The sequence below is a fragment of the Nomascus leucogenys genome, chromosome 17 (assembly GCF_006542625.1).
Source record: "Nomascus leucogenys isolate Asia chromosome 17, Asia_NLE_v1, whole genome shotgun sequence".
Taxonomy (NCBI): Eukaryota; Metazoa; Chordata; class Mammalia; order Primates; family Hylobatidae; genus Nomascus; species Nomascus leucogenys.
This window is the reverse complement of record NC_044397.1, coordinates 61470114-61492509: the sequence shown is the minus strand read 5'-3', so window position 1 is coordinate 61492509 and position 22396 is coordinate 61470114. Positions and strand designations below refer to the sequence as shown.

At 44.7% G+C, this 22396-nt stretch overlaps 1 protein-coding gene across 4 annotated transcripts in view; it reads right to left on the bottom strand.

Annotated features, from left to right (window-relative positions):
* Positions 1–22396, bottom strand: part of URGCP (upregulator of cell proliferation) — a 47189-nt gene that overhangs the window by 7272 nt on the left and 17521 nt on the right. Inside the window, exons 1-3 of one of the 4 annotated variants that reach the window (XM_003268836.4) lie at positions 20983–21711; positions 4620–4646; positions 4245–4315 (exon numbers count right to left, since the gene is read on the bottom strand). In XM_003268836.4, the coding sequence (XP_003268884.1) occupies positions 4245–4315; positions 4620–4646; positions 20983–20996 (112 nt within the window). In that variant the 5' untranslated portion in view covers positions 20997–21711. Of the gene's footprint in view, positions 1–4244; positions 4316–4619; positions 4647–20982; positions 21712–22396 lie in introns of those variants that run through there. The other 3 variants (XM_012496763.2, XM_003268837.4, XM_003268839.4) reach the window with 3 other exon arrangements.

Below are 22396 nucleotides of genomic sequence, written 5' to 3'. Positions count from 1 at the left end.
AAAACTCTAGATTTGCTTGCAAGCACACAATATAAAGGAGCAAACAGGAGGCTTAGGAAGGAGGGAGCAAGACTTCTCAGTGCCTGTTTTGACTATTTTGACTTTGACCCAAGAAAAAGTAACACCTAGGTTCCAAAATTTTATATATATATATATATATATATATATATATTTTTTTTTTTTTTTTTTTGAGAGGGAGTCTCGCTGTGTTGCCCAGGCTGGAGTGCAGTGGCGCAGTCTCAGCTCAGTGCAAGCTGTGCCTCCCGGGTTCACGCCATTCTCCTGCCTCAGCCTCCCGAGTATCTGGGACTACAGGCGCCCGCCACCACACCCAGCTAATTTTTTTTTATTTTTCATAGAGACGGGGTTTCCCTGTGTTAGCCAGGATGGTCTCGATCTCCTGACCTTGTGATCCACCTGCCTTGGCCTCACAAAGTGCTGGGATTACAGGCGTGAGCCACCATGCCCGGCCCCAAAATTTATATTTTTAAGAGCTTATGAATCAAGAGTCGGATATTTTCAGATTTATGTTTTCTCATGATTTCCATGTAATCAGGTAGATAAACCTAACATTTCAAACCGTCTTCTTTGATGATATCTCTGGGAGATGGACATGTGAAAAGCAGGAAAGAGAAAAAGAGAAAAATAAAATGGGGCCCAGGAAGCATGAGAAGATCAGAGAAGGCACAAGATCCACACACATCAACCACAATGCCAAGCAGTCCAAAGATTACATTATTCAAGTGAGGAAAAGCCATCAGAACAAATTTTCCAAGGAACTCAAAATGCCCTATGAGGAGAGAAAATGGTTAGAGAAGAGAATGGGAAAGTCTAAAGATGCCAGAGATAGGGTTAGGGTGGTTCTGAGAGTAGTTTTAAGCCGGAGTCAGGAGTAACCTCCAGACCCAGAGAAAATAGGGCCTTGCTTGGTTCAGGGTGGGAAATAGCTCTGATGTGGATTTAATAGGTGGATGAGGTCAAGGATGCACAAAGTAGCCAAAGACTGAGGGTTACCAAACTAAGGAAACCACTGACTAGGGTTGGGAGAGAGCCTGATGTTCTGTAGCCATCAGCAGATTGTGGGGCAGGTGGAAGAGGAAGCAGCAGGGCTCCAGGCAAAGACACAAAACAGCAAACATGGGGGGCCACTGAGGGCTCGGCTCCATGAGCCAACGTCTCCACTATACTTTCACATTGGGCAGGAAGTGACCTAAGGATGAGATAAGCTCTGACTCTGGGAGTACTGGGCTCACACGGAACACAGGGACAGAGGACAGGCCAGGCCCTACCACCATGGTGAGCCCAGGAAGAACTGTTATGAGCCCATTGTTGGAGAACTCCAAGTAAGGCCATTAAAACCATTTTCAGGCCAGGTGGGGTGGCTCATATCTGTAATCACAGCAATTTGGGAGGACAATGCAGGAGGATCGCTTGAGTTCAGGAGTTAGAGACCAGCCTGGGCACAATAGCAAGACCCCCGTCTCTACAAAAAGTTTTTTTAAAAAATTAATTGGGTGCAGTGGCTCACACCTGTAGTCCTAGCTACTTGGGAGGCTGAGGCAGGAGAATCCCTTGAGGCCAGGAGGTCAAGGCTGCAGTGAGCTACGATGGCCACCACTGTACTCCGGCTTGAGTGATAGAGTGAGACAAAAATAGAATGAGCTATGAAGTAGAATCTTCAGAATTAAGATAAATAAATTATATCATGTGACTACATAAAGTATAAACCAGGCAAAGCTAATCTATCCTTTTAGAAGTCCAGATAATGACAGACGAGAGGTGAAGTAACTGGAAGGGACCTTTGGGGGCATGGGTTTTCTTCAGCTTCTTGATCTGGTTTCTGGCTTGCATAGGTAAGTTCATGTTTGTGAATATTTCTCAAGCTATTAATTGGAGTACTTTTCTGAATGTATAGTATACAATTTTTTTTTTTTTTTTTTTTTTTTTAAAGACAGTCTTGCTCTGTCGCCCAGGCTGGAGTACAGTGGTACGATCCCGGCTCACAGCAACCTCCACCTCCCAGGTTCAAGCGATTCTCCTGCCTCAGCCTCCCGAGTAGCTAAGACTACAGGCGCCCACCATCTCACCCAGCTAATTTTTGTATTTTTAGTAGAGACGGGGTTTCATCACGTTGGTCAGGCTGGTCTCAAACTCCTGGCCTCAAGTGATCTGCCTGTCTCAGCCTCCCAAAGTGCTGGGATAACAGGCATGAGCCACTGCACCTGGCCTGTATAGTATACTTTAATACAACTTGTTTTTAATCCTATAGGCTTAAAACCTTGCTTTAAGTCTTTAAAATGAAGCATATGCTCAAGAGGAACTCACATAACTCATGAAGAAGGACTATAAAGAATAACCACTGGAGGTTTATTCAGTAGAGAGAGACACAGAGATCAAAGTTTGGGGAAGAACCAGAGTGTCTCTGTGCCTTGGCTTCCTCAAATGTAACAGGGATTGATAAATATCTTAGACGTCATTGTTAAAAGTAATTAAGACAACCTAGCTCACAATAGGCATCCAATAAGGCCATTCCCTCTCCTCGCCCCATCCCCATGCTTTCTTTCCCATTTGTCTAGAACAACGCTCTCCAAGGGAACCTCCCAAGATGAAGTTCTCCATCTGCAATGTCCAAGCTGCAGCCACTCACCATGCAGGCTGCTGAGCAAATACAGCTAGAGTACTTAGGAGCTGAAGTTTTAATTCTGTTTAATTTTAAACAGTGTGCCTAGTGGCTACTGTGTTGAATAGCATAATTCTAGATGTGGAGAAACTAAAGGGCTTTGGGCAATTACTGCTTGATCCCAATTCTGCTATAAGCTTTGACCAACTGGCCAATAATCCCCATGGTGCCTACCTTCCAGAATTTAAGTTCCATGAAGGGCTTTGAGCCTTTTCATTTACTATTGTTTACAATATCCCAATGCTTACAACAATGTTAGTACATGGTAAGTACTCAAAAAATATTTGTTTGAATGAATAAAATAGTGATTTTTTCCATAGAGACGGTGTCTCACTATGTTGCGCAGGTTGGTCTCAAACTCCTGGGTTCAAGCGATCCTCTTGCCTTGGCCTCCCAAAGTACTGGGATTACAGGTGTGAGCCACTGTATCCAGCCTAAAATAAAACTTTATTAACCAAAACTTATTTGCATATTTTTGTGGATTTTTGTTTTTGCATAACTCTATTAATATCCAATAGAACACATTTTTTTTTTGGCAGTTAAAACATAGTTTTTTTTTTTTAGCACATTCATTTTAAGAAGAACCTAATTTATGAAAAATATATCTAAAATGAGTTACTGGCTGGGCACAGTGGCTCACGCCTGTAATCCCAGCACTTTGGGAGGCTGAGGCGGGTGGATCACCTGAGGTCAGGAGTTCAAGACCAGCCTGGCCAACATGGTGTAACTCATCTCTACTAAAAATACAAAAAATTAGCCATGCATGGTGGCGCATGCCTGTAATCCCAGCTACTTGGGAGGCTGAGGCAGGAGAATCACTTGAACCCAGGAGGTGGAAGCTGCAGTGAGCCGAGATCGTGCCACTGCATTCCAGCCTGGGCAACAAAAGCGAAACTTGGTCTCAAAAAATAAAATATCAAATAAAATAATAAAAGAAAAGAAAATATAAAACAAAATAAAATGAGTTAGTAAGAGAACTAAAGATATCTGGAGTGTGGCCACCATACCTTAAAGGTGAATTTACAAAGGGTGGCATTACAGCCCCACCCCCAAATCCTCAGAGAAAGAAAAACCAGCCCGTATGGACCATAACCAGGAAGACTACAAGCCCCAGTGTGCTCTGGGACAATCCCAATTTATACCTGTTTTCCCAACATTACATCCCTTTCATTCTCAGAAGTGCCCACTTTAGAAGATAAACTATATAGTCACCTTAACTATGACCCACAATGGCAGTTATGCTAAAATTGGGGTAATGTGTTTCTGTTAAATTGTGTCACAATCACCTGTTTAACTGAATCCTGGGAACACTTACTCCATTTTCTAGAATAAAGTGTTGCCCATAAAAAAACAAACAAAAAACACTATTTTGAATATATGAGGAATGCTTAAAAGACCCTTAGATGGAATCTTCTTGGAAAAGGAAAAATAAAAGCCTTAAGCTTATTTATTTTTGAGATGCACAATCCCAAGTCCAGGGAGGCACTGGAACCCAGAATCCCAAGAGGACAGGAGAAGTACTTCAGCTCCAGAGTGGGCCCACATCCAATTCATCCAACTTTACCTGCAATGGCCACAGCTGTTCGTCTCTCTGATGCTTTTATTTCTGGGGCTACTTCTCCCAAATCTGAATGCCTGAAACAATTTCAGAAGAAAATTATAATTAAAATAATGGAATACCACTTTCACCTATCAAACTGGCCGCATATAAAATCTCTTGGAGAGCTTTTAAAAACTATAAACCCTGGGTCACACCCCAGATCCATGAAACCAGAATCTCTGGGAGCTGGTCCTGGGTATCACTGCTTTTAAAAGTACCCTCAATGATTCTGATATGCACCCACAGTTGAGAAACACTGGTCTAGAAAACCAGCACTCTCCAAAACTGCTGGCCAGAGCACAAATACAGTCATTCAGAAAGACAGAAAAATATACATACCCTTTGCCCAGTAATTCCACTTCTATCCTAAGGAAATAATTAAGATTTAGTTACAAAGATGTTGATGCCAGCTTTATATATAATAGCGAAAAACTGATGCCTTTTAAAATCAAAGTGCAATAACGGAATTATGGTCGAATTCTGCAGCCATTAAAAAATACGCTATGGATTTCTTTTGTGGACAAAAAGATGCTGGATGAGATATTAGGGAAAGCTGTTATATTAATTAGGCGGGGGAAAGTCAGGCTACAGAAAAGTATACACAGTATGATTACAATTTAATAAAATTGTGTATGTTTATCTATAGGTATATATACAGAACTCTAGAAGGATGTTCATCTGAAGTTAACACTGCGGTCCTGAAAGGGTGATCCTGAATTATTTTAAGTAGCTATGATAAGTGTAGTCTAATTAAGAATAAACTATTTTAGGCCTGGTGTGGTGGCTCACGCCTGCAATTCCAGCACTTTGGAAGGCTGAGGTGGGCGGATTACTTGAGGTCAGGAGTTCGAGACTGGCCTGGCCAACATGATGAAACCCTGTCTCTACTAAAAATATAAAAATTAGCCAGGTGTGGTGGCAGGCACCTGTAATCCCAGCTACTTGGGAGGCTAAGGCAGGAGAATCACTTGAACACAGGAGGCAGAGTTGCAGTGAGCCGAGATTGCACCACTGCACTCCAGCCTGGGTGACAAGAACAAAACTCCGTCTCAAAAAAAAAAATATAAAAAAAAGAATAAACTATTTTAGATGTATCATAGAGTGAGCAAATAAATAAATGTATTGATTCTGCCAGGAGCCAGGGTGCTAACTAACTGTTGAAGAAAGGACATACAAACATAGAATGGAGAGTTACAGCAGAACTTGCAGAGGCGCAATGGAACTGGAAGCACTCATGTGAACTGTGATTTCTATATGCATGCTTATGTGCATATGTGTGTAAGTGTGTAGATGTAGGTGTGCACACATATCTCTGTGTGTATACGAGCGTACACATGCATCTATTTCCTAACTGTCCACGGAAAGGTCCAGGAAGCAAAGACACTGTTGTGGCAATGGGCATGCCTAGCACCCTTTAATACCTTCCCCGCTAAAAGAAACAGACTCTTTGGAGATCCTGAATGATGGCTGGGGCAAGGAAAGAACAGGAGGAGCCTGAGCATCTTATTTCAGAAAGTAAGGAAATGCTCGAAAACGTAATGGGCACAGGCGCCAGCCTGAGGAACTCACTGGTCAAATCTAGGACAATGTGAGCACAAACATAAACACAGTAACTGATTTAAAACCATCGAAAACCAGCAATTACTGAGTCTACATGGATAATAAATACATGGGCAGAAAGAGAAGGCTCTCTTGCTCACATCAAAACATGAAACGTGGAGGGGGATGCTGCAATCAGAATAGTATCATTTTAGAGCAGGGCGCCGTGACTCATGCCTGTAATTCCAGCACCTGGGAGGCCAAAGCAAGGGGATCACTTGAGCCCAGGAGTTCAAGACTAGCCTGGGCAACATGGCAAAACCTCATCTCACAAAAAATAATGAGCCACTGTGCCCTGTGGCCAGTAATTTTAAAAATTATAACACCAGCCAATCTGTCAACTCGGGCTCCAGCCCTCTTCTAAGCCTTGCTAAATTTCCTGTCTGTGCATCAGTCGGAGTCGGACCAAGACGGCAGAGAACAGCACTTCCAACGGCCCTACTCAGGGGCAAGGGAGCTCTCTGCAATGCAGTTTTTGAAAATTACTAATATCACTATATATTTTTTTATTCCAAAAATAAGATACATATAAAATACAATAGAGTATCATAAAAATGCTTTCCTGTCATATGTTTGAAAATTATACCCTGTTAATCTGTCCTCTCCTCCCCTTAATCTACTCCCATTGCTCTAGCCCATTCTGTTAACAGAAGAGTAGCGCATTCACACGCCCCCATTTACTCCCTGATGACCAATGGCTATTTAGTTTCATCTTCTTCTGGGGCCCACCCTGGCCCTTAATTAGCATATTTACTGTACACACCCTACTTCCCTATTAACTTATAATCATGACCCTTTCCCCATATCCTTCACAATGCTGAAAAACATTCTACTTTTATTACTGGAAGCAATTTTTTTTTTTTTTTTGAGATGGAATCTTGCTTTGTCACCCAGGTTGGAGTGCAGTGGCGTGATCTTGGCTCACTGCAACCTCCATCTCCTGGGTTCATGCAATTCTCCTGCCTCAGCCTCCCAAGTAGCTGGGATTACAGGCATGTGCCACCACGCCTGGCTAATTTTTGTATTTTTAGTAGAGACAGGGTTTCACCATATTGGTCAGGCTGGTCTTGAACTCCTGACCTCAAGTGATCCACCCACCTCAGCCTCCCAAAGTGCTGGGATTACAGGTGTGAGCCACCACGCCCAGTCACTGGAAGCAATTTTTTTTTTTTTTTTTTGAGACAGAGTCTCGCTCTGTTGCCCTGGCTGGAGTGCAGTGGCGTAATCTCAACTCACTGCAAGCTCTGCCTCCTGGGTTCACGCCATTCTCCTGCCTCAGCCTCCTGAGTAGCTGGGGCTACAGGCGCCCGCCACCACGCCCGGCTAATTTTTTGTATTTTTTAGTAGAGATGAGGTTTCACCATATTAGCCAGATGGTCTCGATCTCCTGACCTTGTGATCCACCCGCCTCGGCCTCCCAACGTACTGGGATTATAGGCGTGAACCACCGTGCCCGGCCATGGAAGCAATTTTTAAAAGGTAAATATTCTCTTGGTATTCAGAAAACAGTCAGAACACAAGAAATAGCTAAGGTCCTCAAGCCCCTAGGGTGCGGTGTCAGACACTGCCTAGGGGCCACCTGCAGCAGTTGCTCACCTTCCCTCCTCTGGGCACTACCCCACATAGACATCTCTCCAGGGCAGGGGTGACCTGATCACCACCCTCAGGGTCCAGGGTGTCCACAGCTCCTTCTCACTAAGTTAGCCAGTGGACGGGCTGGTTTGTTGTATGCAAATTTTTCTATCACTGCAACCTTGGCGTTATCAGTACTGCACATAGCTCTCTCCAGAAAACAGCATAAGCACCATCCCATAAAATCCACAGCAAGCCTTTGTCTCCTCACAGTCAGCTCCCTTCTTGCTGACTTGCCCACTGCTTTCTTGCAACGCAATTTCATACTTGGGATTCTTATGCCTCAGCCATCCGAGTAGCTGGGATTACAGCATGCACTACCACGCCTGGCTACTTTTTGTATTTTTTTCTCCCCGAGACAGAGTCTTGCTCTGTCTCCCAGGCTTCGGTGCAGTGGCATGATCTCGGCTCACTGCAACCTACGATCCTGGGTTCAAGCAATTCTCCTGCCTCAGCCTCCTGAGTAGCTGGGATTACAGGCGTGTGCCACCATGCCCAGCTAATTTTTGTATTTTTAGTAGAGATGAGGTTTCACCATGTTGGCCAGGCTGGTCTCAAACTCCTGATCTCATGATCAGGCCTGCTTGGCCTCCCAAAGTGCTGGGATTACAGGTATGAGCCACTATGCCCAGCCTATTTTTTGTATTTTTTATAGAGAATGGGTTTCGCTATGTAGCCCAGGCTGGTCTCAAACTCCTGGGCTGATGAAATCCTCCTGCCTTGGCTTCCCAAAATGTGGGGAATACAGGTGTGAGCCACTGCGCCCAGGCAATTTTTTTTTTTTTTTTGAGACGGAGTCTCACTCTGTTGCCTAGGCTGGAGTGCCGTGGCACAATCTTGGCTCACTGCAACCTCTGCCTCCCAGGTTCAAGCGATTCTCCTGCCTCAGCCTCCTGACCTCACGATCTGCCCACCTCGGTCTCCCAAAGTACTGGGATTACAGGCATGAGCCACTGCGAACGGCCCCAATTTTTTTTTTTTTAACTCACCAGTTTGTGGTACCTTTGACAGGAACCACAGGAAACTAACACAGTGTACGTGTGCCTTGACAGCTACACCAGCTTCCACCTCTGTCTTCACATGGCTTTCTCCCCTCTGGGTCTCTTCTCCACTTCTTGTACGAGTATCAGTCTTATTATATGTGAACCCACCCTAATCCACTGTGAACTCATTTTAACTAATCACATATAATTTTTTAGAAATCACACCCTATCTCCAAAAAAGATCACAATCACAGGCACTGGGGGTTAGGACTTCAGCATTCCTTCTAGAGGGACACAATTCAAAACACGAGAAGATCTGAGCCAAAAATGGGATGGAGGTGTCCCACCTCTAGAGAGTGACATGTTTAGGAAAAATTAAAACTCCCTGAAGAAGAAAAGGAGAAATAAAGTGTTTCCCAGACAAATAAAAACTGAGGGAATGCATCACCACTAGACTCGGCCTACAAGAAGTGTTTAAGGGAATGTTATATCTGAAAGCAAACAAATGGTATCTGCCACCAAGAAAAAACAGGAAAGTAAAACCGGACATTCCAGCCTGGGCAAGTGAACGAGACCCCTATCTCTACAAAAAAATAAAATAAAGCTAGGTATGATGGTTCACACCTATAATCCCAGCATTTTGGGAGGCCAATGTGGGAGGATCCCTTCATTCCAGGAGTTTGAGAGTGGCCTGGACAACATAGTAAGATGTCATCTCTCCAAAAATAATAATAATAAAAAAGCCAGGTGTGGTGGCAGGCAGGTACCTGTAGTCCTAGCTACTCAGGAGGCTGAGGTGAGAGGATCACCTGAGCCCTGGAAGTTCAAGGCTGCAGTGAACCATGACTGCACTGTTGCACTTGAGCCTAGGAGATACAGCATGATTCTGTCTCGAAAAAAATATGTATTTTTTTAAAGTAAAATAAAATAAAATAAATTAGCTGGGCATGGTGCATGCACCTGTAGTCCCAGCTACTCAGGAGGCTGAGGTAGGAGGATTGCTTGAGCCTGGGACATCCAGGCTACAGTAGGCAGTGACTGTACCATTATGCTCCAACTAAATGGATTAAAATGAGACCCAACTCTATGTTGTCTACAAGAAACTCACTTCACCTATAAAGACACATACATACCGAAAGTAAAAGAACAAAAAGGCTGGGTGTAGTGGCTCATGCCTATAATCCCAGCACTTTGGGAGGCCAAGGTGGGAGGATCACTTGAGGTCAGGAGTTCAAGACCAGCCTGGCCAACATGGTGAAACCCCATCTCTACTAAAAATACAAAAATTAGATGGGCGTGGTGGCGCATGCCTGTAATCCCAGCTACTTGGGAGGCTGAGGCAAGAGAATTGCTTGAACACAGGAGGCGGAGGTTGCACTAAGCTGAGATCGCACCACTGCACTCCAGCCTGGGTGACAGTGAGACTCCATCTCACACAAAAAGAAAAGAAAGTAAAGGGATGAAAAAAAAAATATTCCATGCAAATGGAAACCAAAAGTATGCAGGAGTAGCTATACTTAGACAAAATAGACTTTACATGAAAAAACAAAGAAGGTCATTATATAATGATAAAGGGATCAATTCAGCAAGAGGATATAACAATTGTAAATATATATGCATCTAATACTGTAGCACCCAGATATATAAAACAAATATTAGAGCTAAAGAGAGAAATGCCAATACAATAATAGTTGGAGAATTCAATACCCATTTTTAGCACCGCAAATCATCTAGGCAGAAAATCAACAAAGCAACATCAGACTTAACTGCACTATAGACCAAATAGACCCAGGCATTTACAAAACATTTCATCCAAAAGCTTCAAAATATGTATTCTTCTCACCAGCACATAGAACACTCTCCAGGATAAATCCATGTAGTGGCCACAAATCAACAAATTTTTTAAATTTTAATTTAATTTTTTGAGACACTCTCGTTCTGTTGCCCAGGCTGATGTGCAGTAGTACCATCTGAGCTCACTGTAACCTCCACCACCAGGGCTCAAGCAATCCTCCCACCTCAGCCTCCCGAGTAGCTGGAACTAACTACAGGTGCATGCCACCATGCCCAGCTAATTATTATTTTTTTATTATTATTTTTTTAGAGATGGGGTTTTGCTATGTTGCCCAGGCTGGTGTCAAACTCCTGGACTCAAGCAATCTACCTGTCTTGGTCTCCCAAAGTGCTGTGGTTACAGGCATGAGCCACTGTGCCTGGCCAAAAAATTTTTTAAAAATCAAAATCATATCAAGTGTCTTCTTAGATCACAAGGGAATAAAACTAGAAATCAATAATGAGAACTCTGGGGCCGGGCTTGGTGGCTCATGAATGTAATTATGGCACTTTGGAAGGCTGAGGCAGGAGGATCGCTTGAGCTAGGAGTTTGAGAACAAGCCTAGGCAACAGAAGGAGACTTCATCTCTACAAAAAATTGGAAAAATCAGCCAACCATGGTGGCTCACGTCTGTGGTCCCAGCTACTTGAGAGGCTGAGGTGGGGAAATTGCTTGAGGCTGGGAGGTTGAAGCTGAGCAAGCTGTGATCACACCACTGCACTCCAGCCTGGGTGACAGAGAAAGACTCTGTCTCAAATTTAAACAAAGAAAAACATAGACGAAGGAACTATGTCAAACTAAAAGGCTTCTGCACAGCAAAGGAAACAGCCAACAGAGTGAAGAGACAACCTGTAGAATGGGGGAAAATATTTGTATGTTATTCATCCAATAATGACTGATATCTAGAGTATACAAGGAACTCAAATAACTCAATAGCAAAAAATAATAATTTGACTGAAAAGTAGGCAAAGGATCAAACAGGCATCTCTCAAAAGACATATATATGGCCAAGAAATAAACGAAAAAATGCTCAACATCCCTAATCATCAAGGAAATGCAAATCAAAATCTTAAAAAAAGAGATATGATATCCCAGTTAGAGTGGCTATTACCAAAAAACCAGGCCAGGCTCAGTGGCTCACACCTGTAATCTCAGTACTTCCGGAGGCCAAGGTGGGTGGATTGTTTGAGTCCAGGAGTTCAAGACCAGCCTTGCCGGCATGGCAAAACCCTGTCTCTATAAAAATATAAAAATTAGCTGGGCGTGGTGGCGCACACCTGTAGTCCCAGCTACTCAGGAGGCTGAGGCATGAGAATCACTTGAACCCAGGAGGCAGAGGTTGCAGTGAGGTGAGATCATGGCACTGCGCTCCAGCCTGGATGACACGGCGAGACTCTGTCTCAAAAAACAAACAAACAAACAAACAAAAACCAATGCTGGTAAGGATGTGGAGTAAAGGAAATTCTTATACACTGTGGGAATGTAAGTTAGTACAACCTTTATGGAAAACCTTTATGGAGGTTTCTCAAAAACTAAAAATAAAACTAGCATGTGATTCAGCAATCCCACTACTATTTGTCCAAAAGAAAGGAAATTTGTGTGTCAAAGGAATATCTGCACCCATGTTTAATATAGCACTATTCACAATAGCCAAGATAGGGAATCAATGTAACTGTCTATCAACATACAAACTGATAAAGAACATGTGGTATACACGTACAGGAATACTATTTAGCCATAAAAGGAATGGAATCATATCCTGTGTGGCAACACGGATGAGCCTGGAGAACCTCAAGTCAGGAACAAAAAGACAGATATTGCACGTTCTCATTCACATGTGGGAGCTAAGAAAAAAATTGAGTGAATGGAAATATAGAGTAGAATTGTGATTATTAGAGACTGGAATGCATGGGAGAGGGGAGGATAGGGAGAGGTTGGTTAAGATACAAAATTACACCAGGCGCGGTGGGTCACGTGGTCAGGAGTTTGAGACCAGCCTGACCAACATGGTGAAACCCTGTCTCTGCTAAAAATACAAAAATTAGCTGGGCGTGGTGGCACACGCCTGTAATCCCAGCTACTTAGGAGGCTGAGGTAGGAGAATTGCTTGACTCGGGAGACGGAGATTGCAGTGAGCCAAGATTGAGCCACGGAACTCCAGCCTGGGCGACAGAGTGAGACTCTGTCTCAAAAAAAAAAAAAAAAAAAGATACAAAATTACAGCTAGATAGGAGGAATGAGTTCTGGTGCTCTGCAATTCTGTAGGGTGAATATTGTTAACTACAATTTATTACATACTATAGTGTCAAAGAACTAGAAGACAAAAAGGTTAGTACTGTGTAAGGTTCCCCATACAATGGAAAATAGGGCTTTAAAACACAGCCTTAATCCTCCAAGACCTTACATTATTACCATTAGGTTGGAGAGAGAGGGGAACACTCACTGCACAAACACTAAACAAACAAAAAACACTACAAACACACATATACTAATCTATAAAATGAGGCTGATCATCCCTGACACACATACCTCAGATGTGCTACAAGGATCCAAAGAGACTTACATACATCTTAAGCAAAGTTCTCTTGGATTTATCTACATATTTATTGTGGACTTATTATTATTTATTATTTATTGTAGATTTATCCACATATTTATTGTTCTATCTACATATTTATTGTGGACTTATTAAAAAAATTTTAAAAGGCCATGCTAGAAGATGTTAAGTGCTACAGAGAAAACAAGGCACAGGCCTAGGTCAGGTGTGCTGAGAACGGTGGTGGGGAGGAAAGAGCAGGTTGGCTGGAGAAAGGGCCGTGTTAGTACTGGTTTGGAAGGAGGTGAAGGCAGGAGCTATATGACTACCAGGGAAAGACTGCTGCAGGCATAGCCGGGGCAAAGGCCCTAACGTACCCAGGGACCAACAGGGAGGCCCGAGTGGCTTGAGCAAGAGAGTGATCAGTGAGTAGGAGAAGGTAGCAGGAGAAGCTAGAGAAGACTGAACTTTATAGGCCACAAAAGACTAAGGCTTTGGGGAGGAAAAGGAAGAGAAAAAAAAATAAAAATAAAAAAGATTTTTTAAAAAAAGGTTCTGGCTGTTCTTATTCTAGAGGATGGAGTAGCCATGAAAGGGCCCTGGGTGCAGGGTGGCAGGCCTGTCTATGTTACTGGCTGCCAGGCTGAGAACAGACAAGAGATAACAAACGCTCAATTATCTAGCCTTATATTCAGGAAAACAACAACAACAAAGGCTCAGACCGGGGCAATAGCACCAGCAGCAATGGCATGTGGCTGGACTCTCAAAAGCATCTGTGAAGGACTGCAACAGACTGGACAAAGTGTCTACAGACACAAGCCAAAATAAGTTCAAGTTTTCCAGGTTCAATCAGTTGCTCCTGTGTCAGATAGGGAGGTCTGTGGGTAAAGCAAGACTTGAGGGGATCGTGAGCAAATTGGCACTGACAGACTGGCCCAAGACCCCTACCCTTGGATATGCTAAGCAGGCGTGTGAGCTGGAAGGGGTTTGGAGAGCTAATAAAGGCAATCCTTCACCGTGTATAGGAGAGACCACTGTCGGCAACTTCCCTAAAGATACATGCTCTACAACCTCCACCTGACACCACAGTGTACTCACAACAAAGACAGAATCAACTTGCATTTTCTCCATAATGCAAAGAAATGATGGTGCAGGTAGACCTGGAAAACCCAAGAGATCAACCTGAAAATTATCATAAACAATGAGAAAACCCAGTAAGCCGGGGACATACAAAGTTAAAATCAATAACTGCCTTCCTATTATACAAATAGGTTAGAAACATGGAAGGAGAGAGCTCCGATTTGTAGTAGCAACTAGAAAAATAGTATGTTACAAATGTGCAACACCTGTTTGAGAAGAATTTTAAAATATTGAATATGAATAAGACTTGAAGAACTGAAAAGGGCTGGGCACAGTGGCTCATGCCAATAATCCCAGGACTTTGGGAGGTCAGGGTGAGAGTATCACTTGAGGTCAGGAGTTCCAAGCCAGAAGTTGAAGACCAGCCTGAGCAACGCAGTGAAACCCCACTCTACAGAAAATTTAAAAATTAACTGGGTCTGGCAGCATGTGCCTTAAGTCCAGTTATTCAGGAGGCTGAGGTGGATCACTTGAGCCCAGGAGTTTGAGGCTGCAGTACACTGCAGCCTGGGTGACAGAGCAAGAAGACCCTGTCTCAAAATAAATAAATAAATAAATAAATTAATTAATTAATTTTAATTTAAAAGAAATCTATTCCTGGATTTTCAGAGAGGAAAGGAAAAAAAGGCTGGGTGTGGTGGCTCATGCCTGTAATCCAGCTCTTGGGAGGCCGAGGCAGGCAGATTACCTGAAGTCAGGAGTTCGAGACTAGCCTGGCCAACGTGGTGAAACGCTGTTTCCACTAAAAGTACGAAAATCAGCCAGGCGTGGTGGCGCATGCCTGTAATCCCAGCTACTTGGGAGGCTGAGGCAGGAGAATCGCTTGAACCCGGGAGGCGGAGGTTGCAGTGAGCCGAGACTATACCACTGCACTCCAGCCTGGGCAACAGAGTAAGACTCTGTCTCAAAAAGTATATATATATATATATATATATATATATATATATATATACACACACACACACACACACACACATATTTATATATTTATATAAAAATATATATTTATAAAAAAGTTATATAAATATATATTTATAATATATGCCTTATTATAATACAAATATATTTATATATATAATAAAAAAATTTTTTAAAGGTGTATTCTGTCTTAGAAAGGCTTAATTCTTTTTTTTTTTTTTTTAAGAGATGAGATCTCACTATGTTGCCCAGGCCAGTCTCAAATCCTGAGATCATGTGATCCATCTGCCTCAGCCCCCCCAAAATGCCAGCATTATAAGCATGAACTACCATGCCTGGCCTTTAATATAATTTTAAAAGTTAATTCTCTCAAAATTAACCTATAAGTAAATTGAGGTTCAAAACCAGTTGATTCTGTGAAAAAATATTTATGAAATAACAATCAGGAAAATTCTGAAAAAGAACAATGAAGGACAAAACTTCCCAGATAATAGAACATAATAATTGGTCTAAAATAATTTAAGGTTGTTCATGAATATACAGAGAAATCAGTAAAAGGAGATCCCAGAAATAGGTCCAAATGCAGTCAAAAATTTCATCACTGATCTAGGTCGCTTTGAGTATCTGGAACTTATTCAATCACAAAAACCTGGAAAAAAAATTAAGGTAGGTCCCTACTACTTCATTCACCCAAATGAATACTAACTGGATCTAAGATTAAGTTTTTAATGCCCTAAAAGAAAGTATTAGAGACTTAAAAAAGTCACAGTGGGCTAAGTGTGGTGGCTCACGCCTATAATCTCAGCACTTTGGGAGGCTGAGATGGGAGGATCGCTGGAGCCCAGGAGTTCAAGAACAACCTGGGCAACATAGTAAGACCCTGTCTCTACAAAAAAAATTTCTTAAAATCCACAATAGCCAGGTATGGTGGCATGCGCCTGTAGTCCCAGCTACTCAGGAGGCTGAGGCAGGAGGAATACTCGAGCGCAGCAGATTGAGGCTGCAGCAAGCCATGTTGTTGCCATTGCACTCCAACCTGGGAGACTGAGCAAAACTCTGTCTCAAAAAGAAAGAAAGAAAGAAAAACAAAAGTCGGCCGGGCACGGTGGCTCATGCCTGTATTTCCAGCACCTTGGGGAGGCCAAGGCAGGCGGATCACTTGAGGTCAGGGGTTCGAGACCAACCTGGGCAACATGGTGAAACCCCATCTCTACTAAAAATACAAAAATTAGCCAGGCATGGTGGTGCACGCCTGCAATCCCAGCTACTCAGGAGGCTGAGGCAGGAGAATCGCTTGAACCCAGGAGGCGGAGGTAGCAATGAGCCGACCACTGCACTCCAGCACTCCAGTCTGGGCGACAGTGAGACCCTGACTCAAAAAAAAAAAAAAAGAAAAAGAAAAAAAGTCACAATTCAGTGAATTTAAAACAGAACCACCACATCTGACCTACAGTGAGAAAGATGCTCCTAGAATACAGGTAGGTCTCTGTCTCTTTTTTTTAAAGACAGGAGACAGGGTCTCACTGTGTTGCCCAGGCTTGAGTGCAGTGGTGTGATTATGGCTCACTGCTGCCTCAAACTCCTGGGCTCAAGCCATCTTCTGCCTCAGCCTTCCAAAGTGCTGGGATTACAGGCGTAAGCCACTGCACCCGGCATTGAATCCTTTAAAGGAAGAGCTCCTTCTAAGTTATGCCATTTTCAGGCATTTTTTGTTAAGCCATAATTAAAGGTATTGTCCACTCTGTCAACACAGCTTCTTACTCATGTGGGCCATGTGAGCCCATCCTTCCTTCAGCTTTATCAAAGGGTTCTGGAAGATACTGCATGTGCTCTGTAATCACAAGAAAAACTACAGAATCCAACACTGTTTGTGCCTCAGCAACCAAATTTAAACCAATGATAATCATCCTGAATTGGGTCATTTTGCATTTTATCTTAAACTACTTAGCCAGGCCTAGGAGCCCTCCTCTCTATAATAGAAATAACAGTACTTATTGAATAGGTTGCCATGAAGATTAAATAACTTAATATACGCAACAGCATTTAGAATAGGGCCTGACAGCACACTCGTTGGGGGTGGGCAGGATCTAAATTTAAAAGAACATTCCCTAGGACTGGAAAGTCCCTGCCACTTGTGGTTCTGGATGAGAGGCCCTCCCCTGAGCTGGGGTGGGCTCTTCAGTCCATCCCCATGGAGAGGTCAACGGCATGGCTGTTGCATCCCATGAAGTCCTGGTGCACTCTACCACCCATGGGCGGGTGAGTGAAGTTTGGAGAGCTGTCCTAAAGAACCAGGGACACTTCTGGCCTTTTCTATCCCTGCTAGTTCTCCCGTATGTCCAGCGTAGGGAACACTCTGGGTGGCTGCTGGCTTTTTGGGCAATCCCACATCCGTGAGCAGAGAGCCAATACAAAGTCTCAGTCCTGCTGGCAAAGCTAAGTCCCTTCTGCAGAAGTCACAGCAGCTACTGAGCAAGATAAGGGTCCTGCTGGACTTCTCCCAAGAGCAAAGATACATCTTGTTTGAGTTCTTAATGCTTCCTTCTCAGCGTGGTTTACGGGGCCCCCTTTCCCCTTCCCTCAGTGTGGTCAGAGGACCCATCTTTCACCCAGTGTAGAAGGCCTGTGAGCTCTGGGGCTGTGGCCTGGCCCATTCAGACCAGGCCGGGCCTCCAATAGGAAAGCTGAGCCTTTCCCTTCCCACAAAATGACAGTGGTGGGAGAGAATCTTCCTGGACAGCAAAGACAAAAGGTTAAAAGTCAAGTCAGGTACTTTTGACAGCCAATGGATGTTAACGAGGGTGCTTTCAGCTTCCAAGGTAGATGAGTCCTTGAGAATTCCCAGGAGCCGAGACGTTCCTGAGAGGAGCAGCCAGGAGGGCGGATGAGGTCTCCAGCTGAATGTTTAAAGGAACAGTGGGCTGGGGAAAGGAACTAAGGAGGTCACAGGGGAGGCGAGAGGAGTAGGCGAGAGGAAAGAAGAGGAGTGGAGGGGAGGAACGGAGAAGGACGAGAGAAGGGAGGAGGGGAGGGAGGAGGAGGGGAAGGGAAGGGGGAGGAGAAGATGGTGGAGAGGGAGGAGGAGGGGGGAAGAAGAGGGGCAGGTGCCAAGGTGCGTGTGCCCTCCTTCCTCAGGCAAGGACTCGGTCCACAGAGGAACAACTGGCCTTGGGTTTGTCGTCCAGTGATGGCTTCTCCTCTACCCCAATTAGCCACACATTCCTGGGTTTCGATCACTCAGTCACCTCATCCACTACCATGAGTCCCACCTCTATACAGTCAAGCATTCTCCACAGCCCCACTCAGAACCCACAGGTCCTTCCACCCATTCTGTGTCCGAGGTCCTCCCTTCTAGAGCAGGTCTTACTCCATTTCTCCTGGCCAGACAGGGACCATATTTTCTGAAACAAAGCGCTGAGGAGTGAGAGTTTACTTATGGAGATCAACTGTTACTCACTTGCTGTTATCCACTGGATCAAAGAAAAGAACTGAATCTTTCTAAGGGAATACAGAGGTCAGGGATGAAGTTTCTATTTTTAAAGACAGGGTAAGCAAAGATGCCATTAGCCTCCTATTTCTTGACTCAATTATTCCATCAGACAGGCAAAACTTTTCATGTATGATGTCATCATGTGTTGGGAGGTACAGAGAATCCTTAAAATCCGGTGGTGGCAGGGAAGGTGGTACAATCATTTAAGAGGATCATTTGGCACATCAAGTTACAACAGGCAGGAAGAACAAAAAACAAAAGCAGGCTCTCTGCTCAAGCAGTCCAAGTCTTTGCATGTACTCTATATGTCCAGAGTGAGACACAGATGGGCAGCATTATCTTAGAGAAAACCGGGAACATCCTTAACTGAATAATGTAATCATGCCATGGAATATTATATGTCTGTCAAAATGTAGGCAGACTGGGCACTGTGTAATGTGCTTATAATTCCAGCAATTTGGGAGGCCGAGACAGGAGGATGGCTTGATCCCAGGAGTTCAAGATCAACATAGGCAACATAATGAGAGCCCTATCGTTATTTAAAAAAAAAAAAAAAGAGAGAGAGAAAATGTAGGTAAATCAAAAACAAAAAACAAATGTATGTGGATCTGTTCCTTGTTCTGGCATGGAAAGAATTTCAAGGCATATTGTTGGGCAAATAAAGCAAGCTGCAGAACAGTATGATCGCATTTACGTAAAAACAGAGCAAGGAACAAACTTAGTATGTAAATGCAAAGGAAAACATCTGTCAGGGTACGCCCCAAACTCAGATGGGAGGGAGGAGGGATGCTAGTTGTTTCTGTAAAGCTGTCTCTCTGATAAGAATAAGTGACTATTTAAAATCTTTTTAAGATTTTAAGATCGGTGGTCTATGTAAAGCCAATTACACTTGATCTTTATTTATTGTTTTTCAAATTATCCATCAGTAACAATCTGAAAAATATAGACTTCACACAGGCAATCCAGGTTAAAGAAACTTGAGGAGCTGTATCTAGGGTAGTTGGAAATGAAAATCTTTTTGCAATGGATACCCCTCAGAAAATTATAGATTACAAACTGCAGACTCATGGGGGTCACACAAATAATCAGAACCGCAAATATCAAATGTCACCAACTACAGGGACACAGTTTAAGCCCTACTGGCTCATAGAAACACCAGTGAAGCATTAAGTCCACCTCTGACCCGTGTCTACAAAGTAGTGTACTTGGGCACCAAATGCACCATTTTTTTTTTTAAAGCTTCGTTCAGGGCAGCCCCACACAGGTTCAGCCACCCTCAACATTGCCTCCAGGAGGCTCTGCCCCACCCTTTCTGACAAGTGGGAAAGGAATGCTGCAGGACCTTGAACCCCTAGGTCAATCAGCCTGGCCTTCCCAGGGATGGTTCCCTGCTTACTCTATTTACGAGCTCAACGTGCTGGGTAGTCAGCTGGCAATGAAAAGGCCTGGTCCCGGAAGTGACTACTGCCCCAAAGCCTAGAAAGATAGCAGGCGGGGTTCAAATTCAGCTTGCTTCATTCAGGCCCACTGTACTGAGCCAAATCACCCCAGGGCATGGCTCAGACCTCATCTGGAGGAGGCACGAAATCCATGATCCCGGCCCCTTAGCACCGTCCCCTCCCCACCCCCACCACCGAACACACACCTGTAAAGCCTGTAAAGAGCTCTTTGGGAACTGTTCTGAATGGCTATCACAGCCACTAGATCCAAGACCCTCTGAATGATGGGTAACAGTCAAAGAAGAATTTTAACAACTAAAGCGATGACCTTGAGCCTAATTTCTTTCTCTGTAAAATGAAAGTGTTGGACTGTCATTCCCAGATTTCAGTACTAGTAAAATTATAAAAACAAAAAAATAATGAATTACTGAGGTTTTAGTTTGCCAAGTGAGAATTTTTTCTCAAAAATTACAAACTATATGTGTCACCATCATTTCCTAAAAGGAATAACATTTAAATCAAAAAAGTTGAAAAGAGGTAATATCAGAATAAGCGCAGCCACCCCAAGGCAGGCCAGTAGGCAACGGCCCCGACCAAGGAGATCCCGGAGCGGCTCTCCGGCTGTCAGCAAAGGGTTTGCATCTGCCCGGATCCTGACATTCTGGGTACGTCTCAACGACGCGGCAAACAAGCGTCCACTCCCAATGCGAGCAAGTTTAAAACCCAGGAACATCGATACCAGGCGCCGGAGTGAAGCATTTCCAGGCCTCCGCGGGTTGCCCCGGGCCGCGGCGAGGACCCGCACCCCGGTTCCCCAGCCGCTCGCCGGGCCCTCGCTCCCGCCGCGCCCCAGGCACCTCCGGGCCTCGCGCCCTCCCCGGATCCCCTAGGCCCGCGTACCCGGACCCCCGAATACCGGGGGGCCGCTGTCCTCCGCCGGCGCCAGCGGCCGCGTCCGCCCAAGGTCGGCGCGAGCGGGCCGTGGGCCTTGTGGGCCCGGCGGGCGGGGGCGCCCCTGGCCGGGTCCAGGCCGCGTCCCAGACCGGAGCCCGCAGGCCAGAGCCACTCCGGGTCCCGCTCCCGTTCCTGCCGGCAGCCGCGGAGGCGCGGGGCCTGCGAGGCGGCACTCACCCGGGCGACGCCATGAGCGCAGCGAGGTCTCCGCTCCCGCCTCCTCCGCTTCCTCCGCGCGGCCGCGGCTCGGCGCCGGGGAGGGGCCTGGCCCGCCGGCCGCCCGCCCGCTCCGGGACGCGCTCCAGGGATGGAGGTGGGGTGAGGTGGGCCCTGGGTCCTCTCGGAGCAGCCCCGGGACGGCCAGGGCGGGGTGGGGGCGGGGCGGCCCAGGTCAGCCCGCAGCCCGCCCAACGCCCACCTGCCCAGGTGCCCGGAGGCCAGAACTCGCCGGGCGGTGCCTGCGGTGCCAAAAGCTGCAGGATAACCTGCCCCCGGGCCACGAACCTGCCCCAGGGCCTTACTGAACACACCTTTCTGTAATTGGAGTTTAATTTCTGTAAGAAAAGCCTTTTCTTTAGCCCTGAAGCGTAAGGCGTTATTATTAAGCAAAACAATAACTTTCCTACTTCTTACTTGCAGTGCTGTGTTGGACGAGTTGCTGGCCTCTCTGGGACGGTACCCGTTGTAAAATGTGTGTAAAGTGGCATTATGAAGCTCTAGGCAATGCGAAGCACTTTTATTATTCTTTATAGTGTGTTATTAAGTAAAAATAATGAATCTGCAGTTCCTCCAGTGAGGTTTCACAACTACTCTTACAAGTTACGAGTCCTTAGGCAGGTAGATTTTTCAGCTTCAGTTCTTGTCTCTGCAAAATGAGTTTCCAAAAATGATCTAAGTGAAAATGTTTAATAAAAAGCTCTGGACAATGTAAACCATTGTTGATAACATTTTTAGTGTTATATTACATATCACTGGTCGAACGCAGTGGCTCACGTCTATAATCCCACCACTTTGGGAGGCCGAGGCAGGAGGATCGATTGAGCCCAGGAGTTCGAGATCAGCCTGGGCAACATATTGAGACGACCCCCTGCCCGCCCCGCCCTGTTTCATTTTTAAAAATAAAATTAAAGTTAAAAATAAAATATCATTAACAACCACTATTTAAAAATGTTTACTACTATTAAGAATACAAGACAGCAAAGCAGTGATTAAAACCTTAGCTCTGAAGCCAGAATACCTGTGTTGGAATCTTGGGCTCCACCAATTACCAGATCCAGGAGCCCCTGCAAGATAGAACCTTTCCAGGGCCACAGTTCCTTATTTGAAAAATAAGGCTAAAAATAAGTCCCTTCCTCTCTGTGAAGATTAAATGATTTAATATTTGTAACCATTTGTAACTATTTTTAAATGTTAGTAAACATTGCGTGATGCATGGTCTCTTTTCCTCCTGGGAGAATCCAGTCAATGTTTCTGAGCCTCCTTGTCCTCTTCAGTAAAGAAATTCATAACTGCTGCCTTGAGTTCAGAAGATAATTAATGCTCTGTAAATGGGAGCTGATAAGTAAAGCCACGGGAACTTGTGACACCCAAA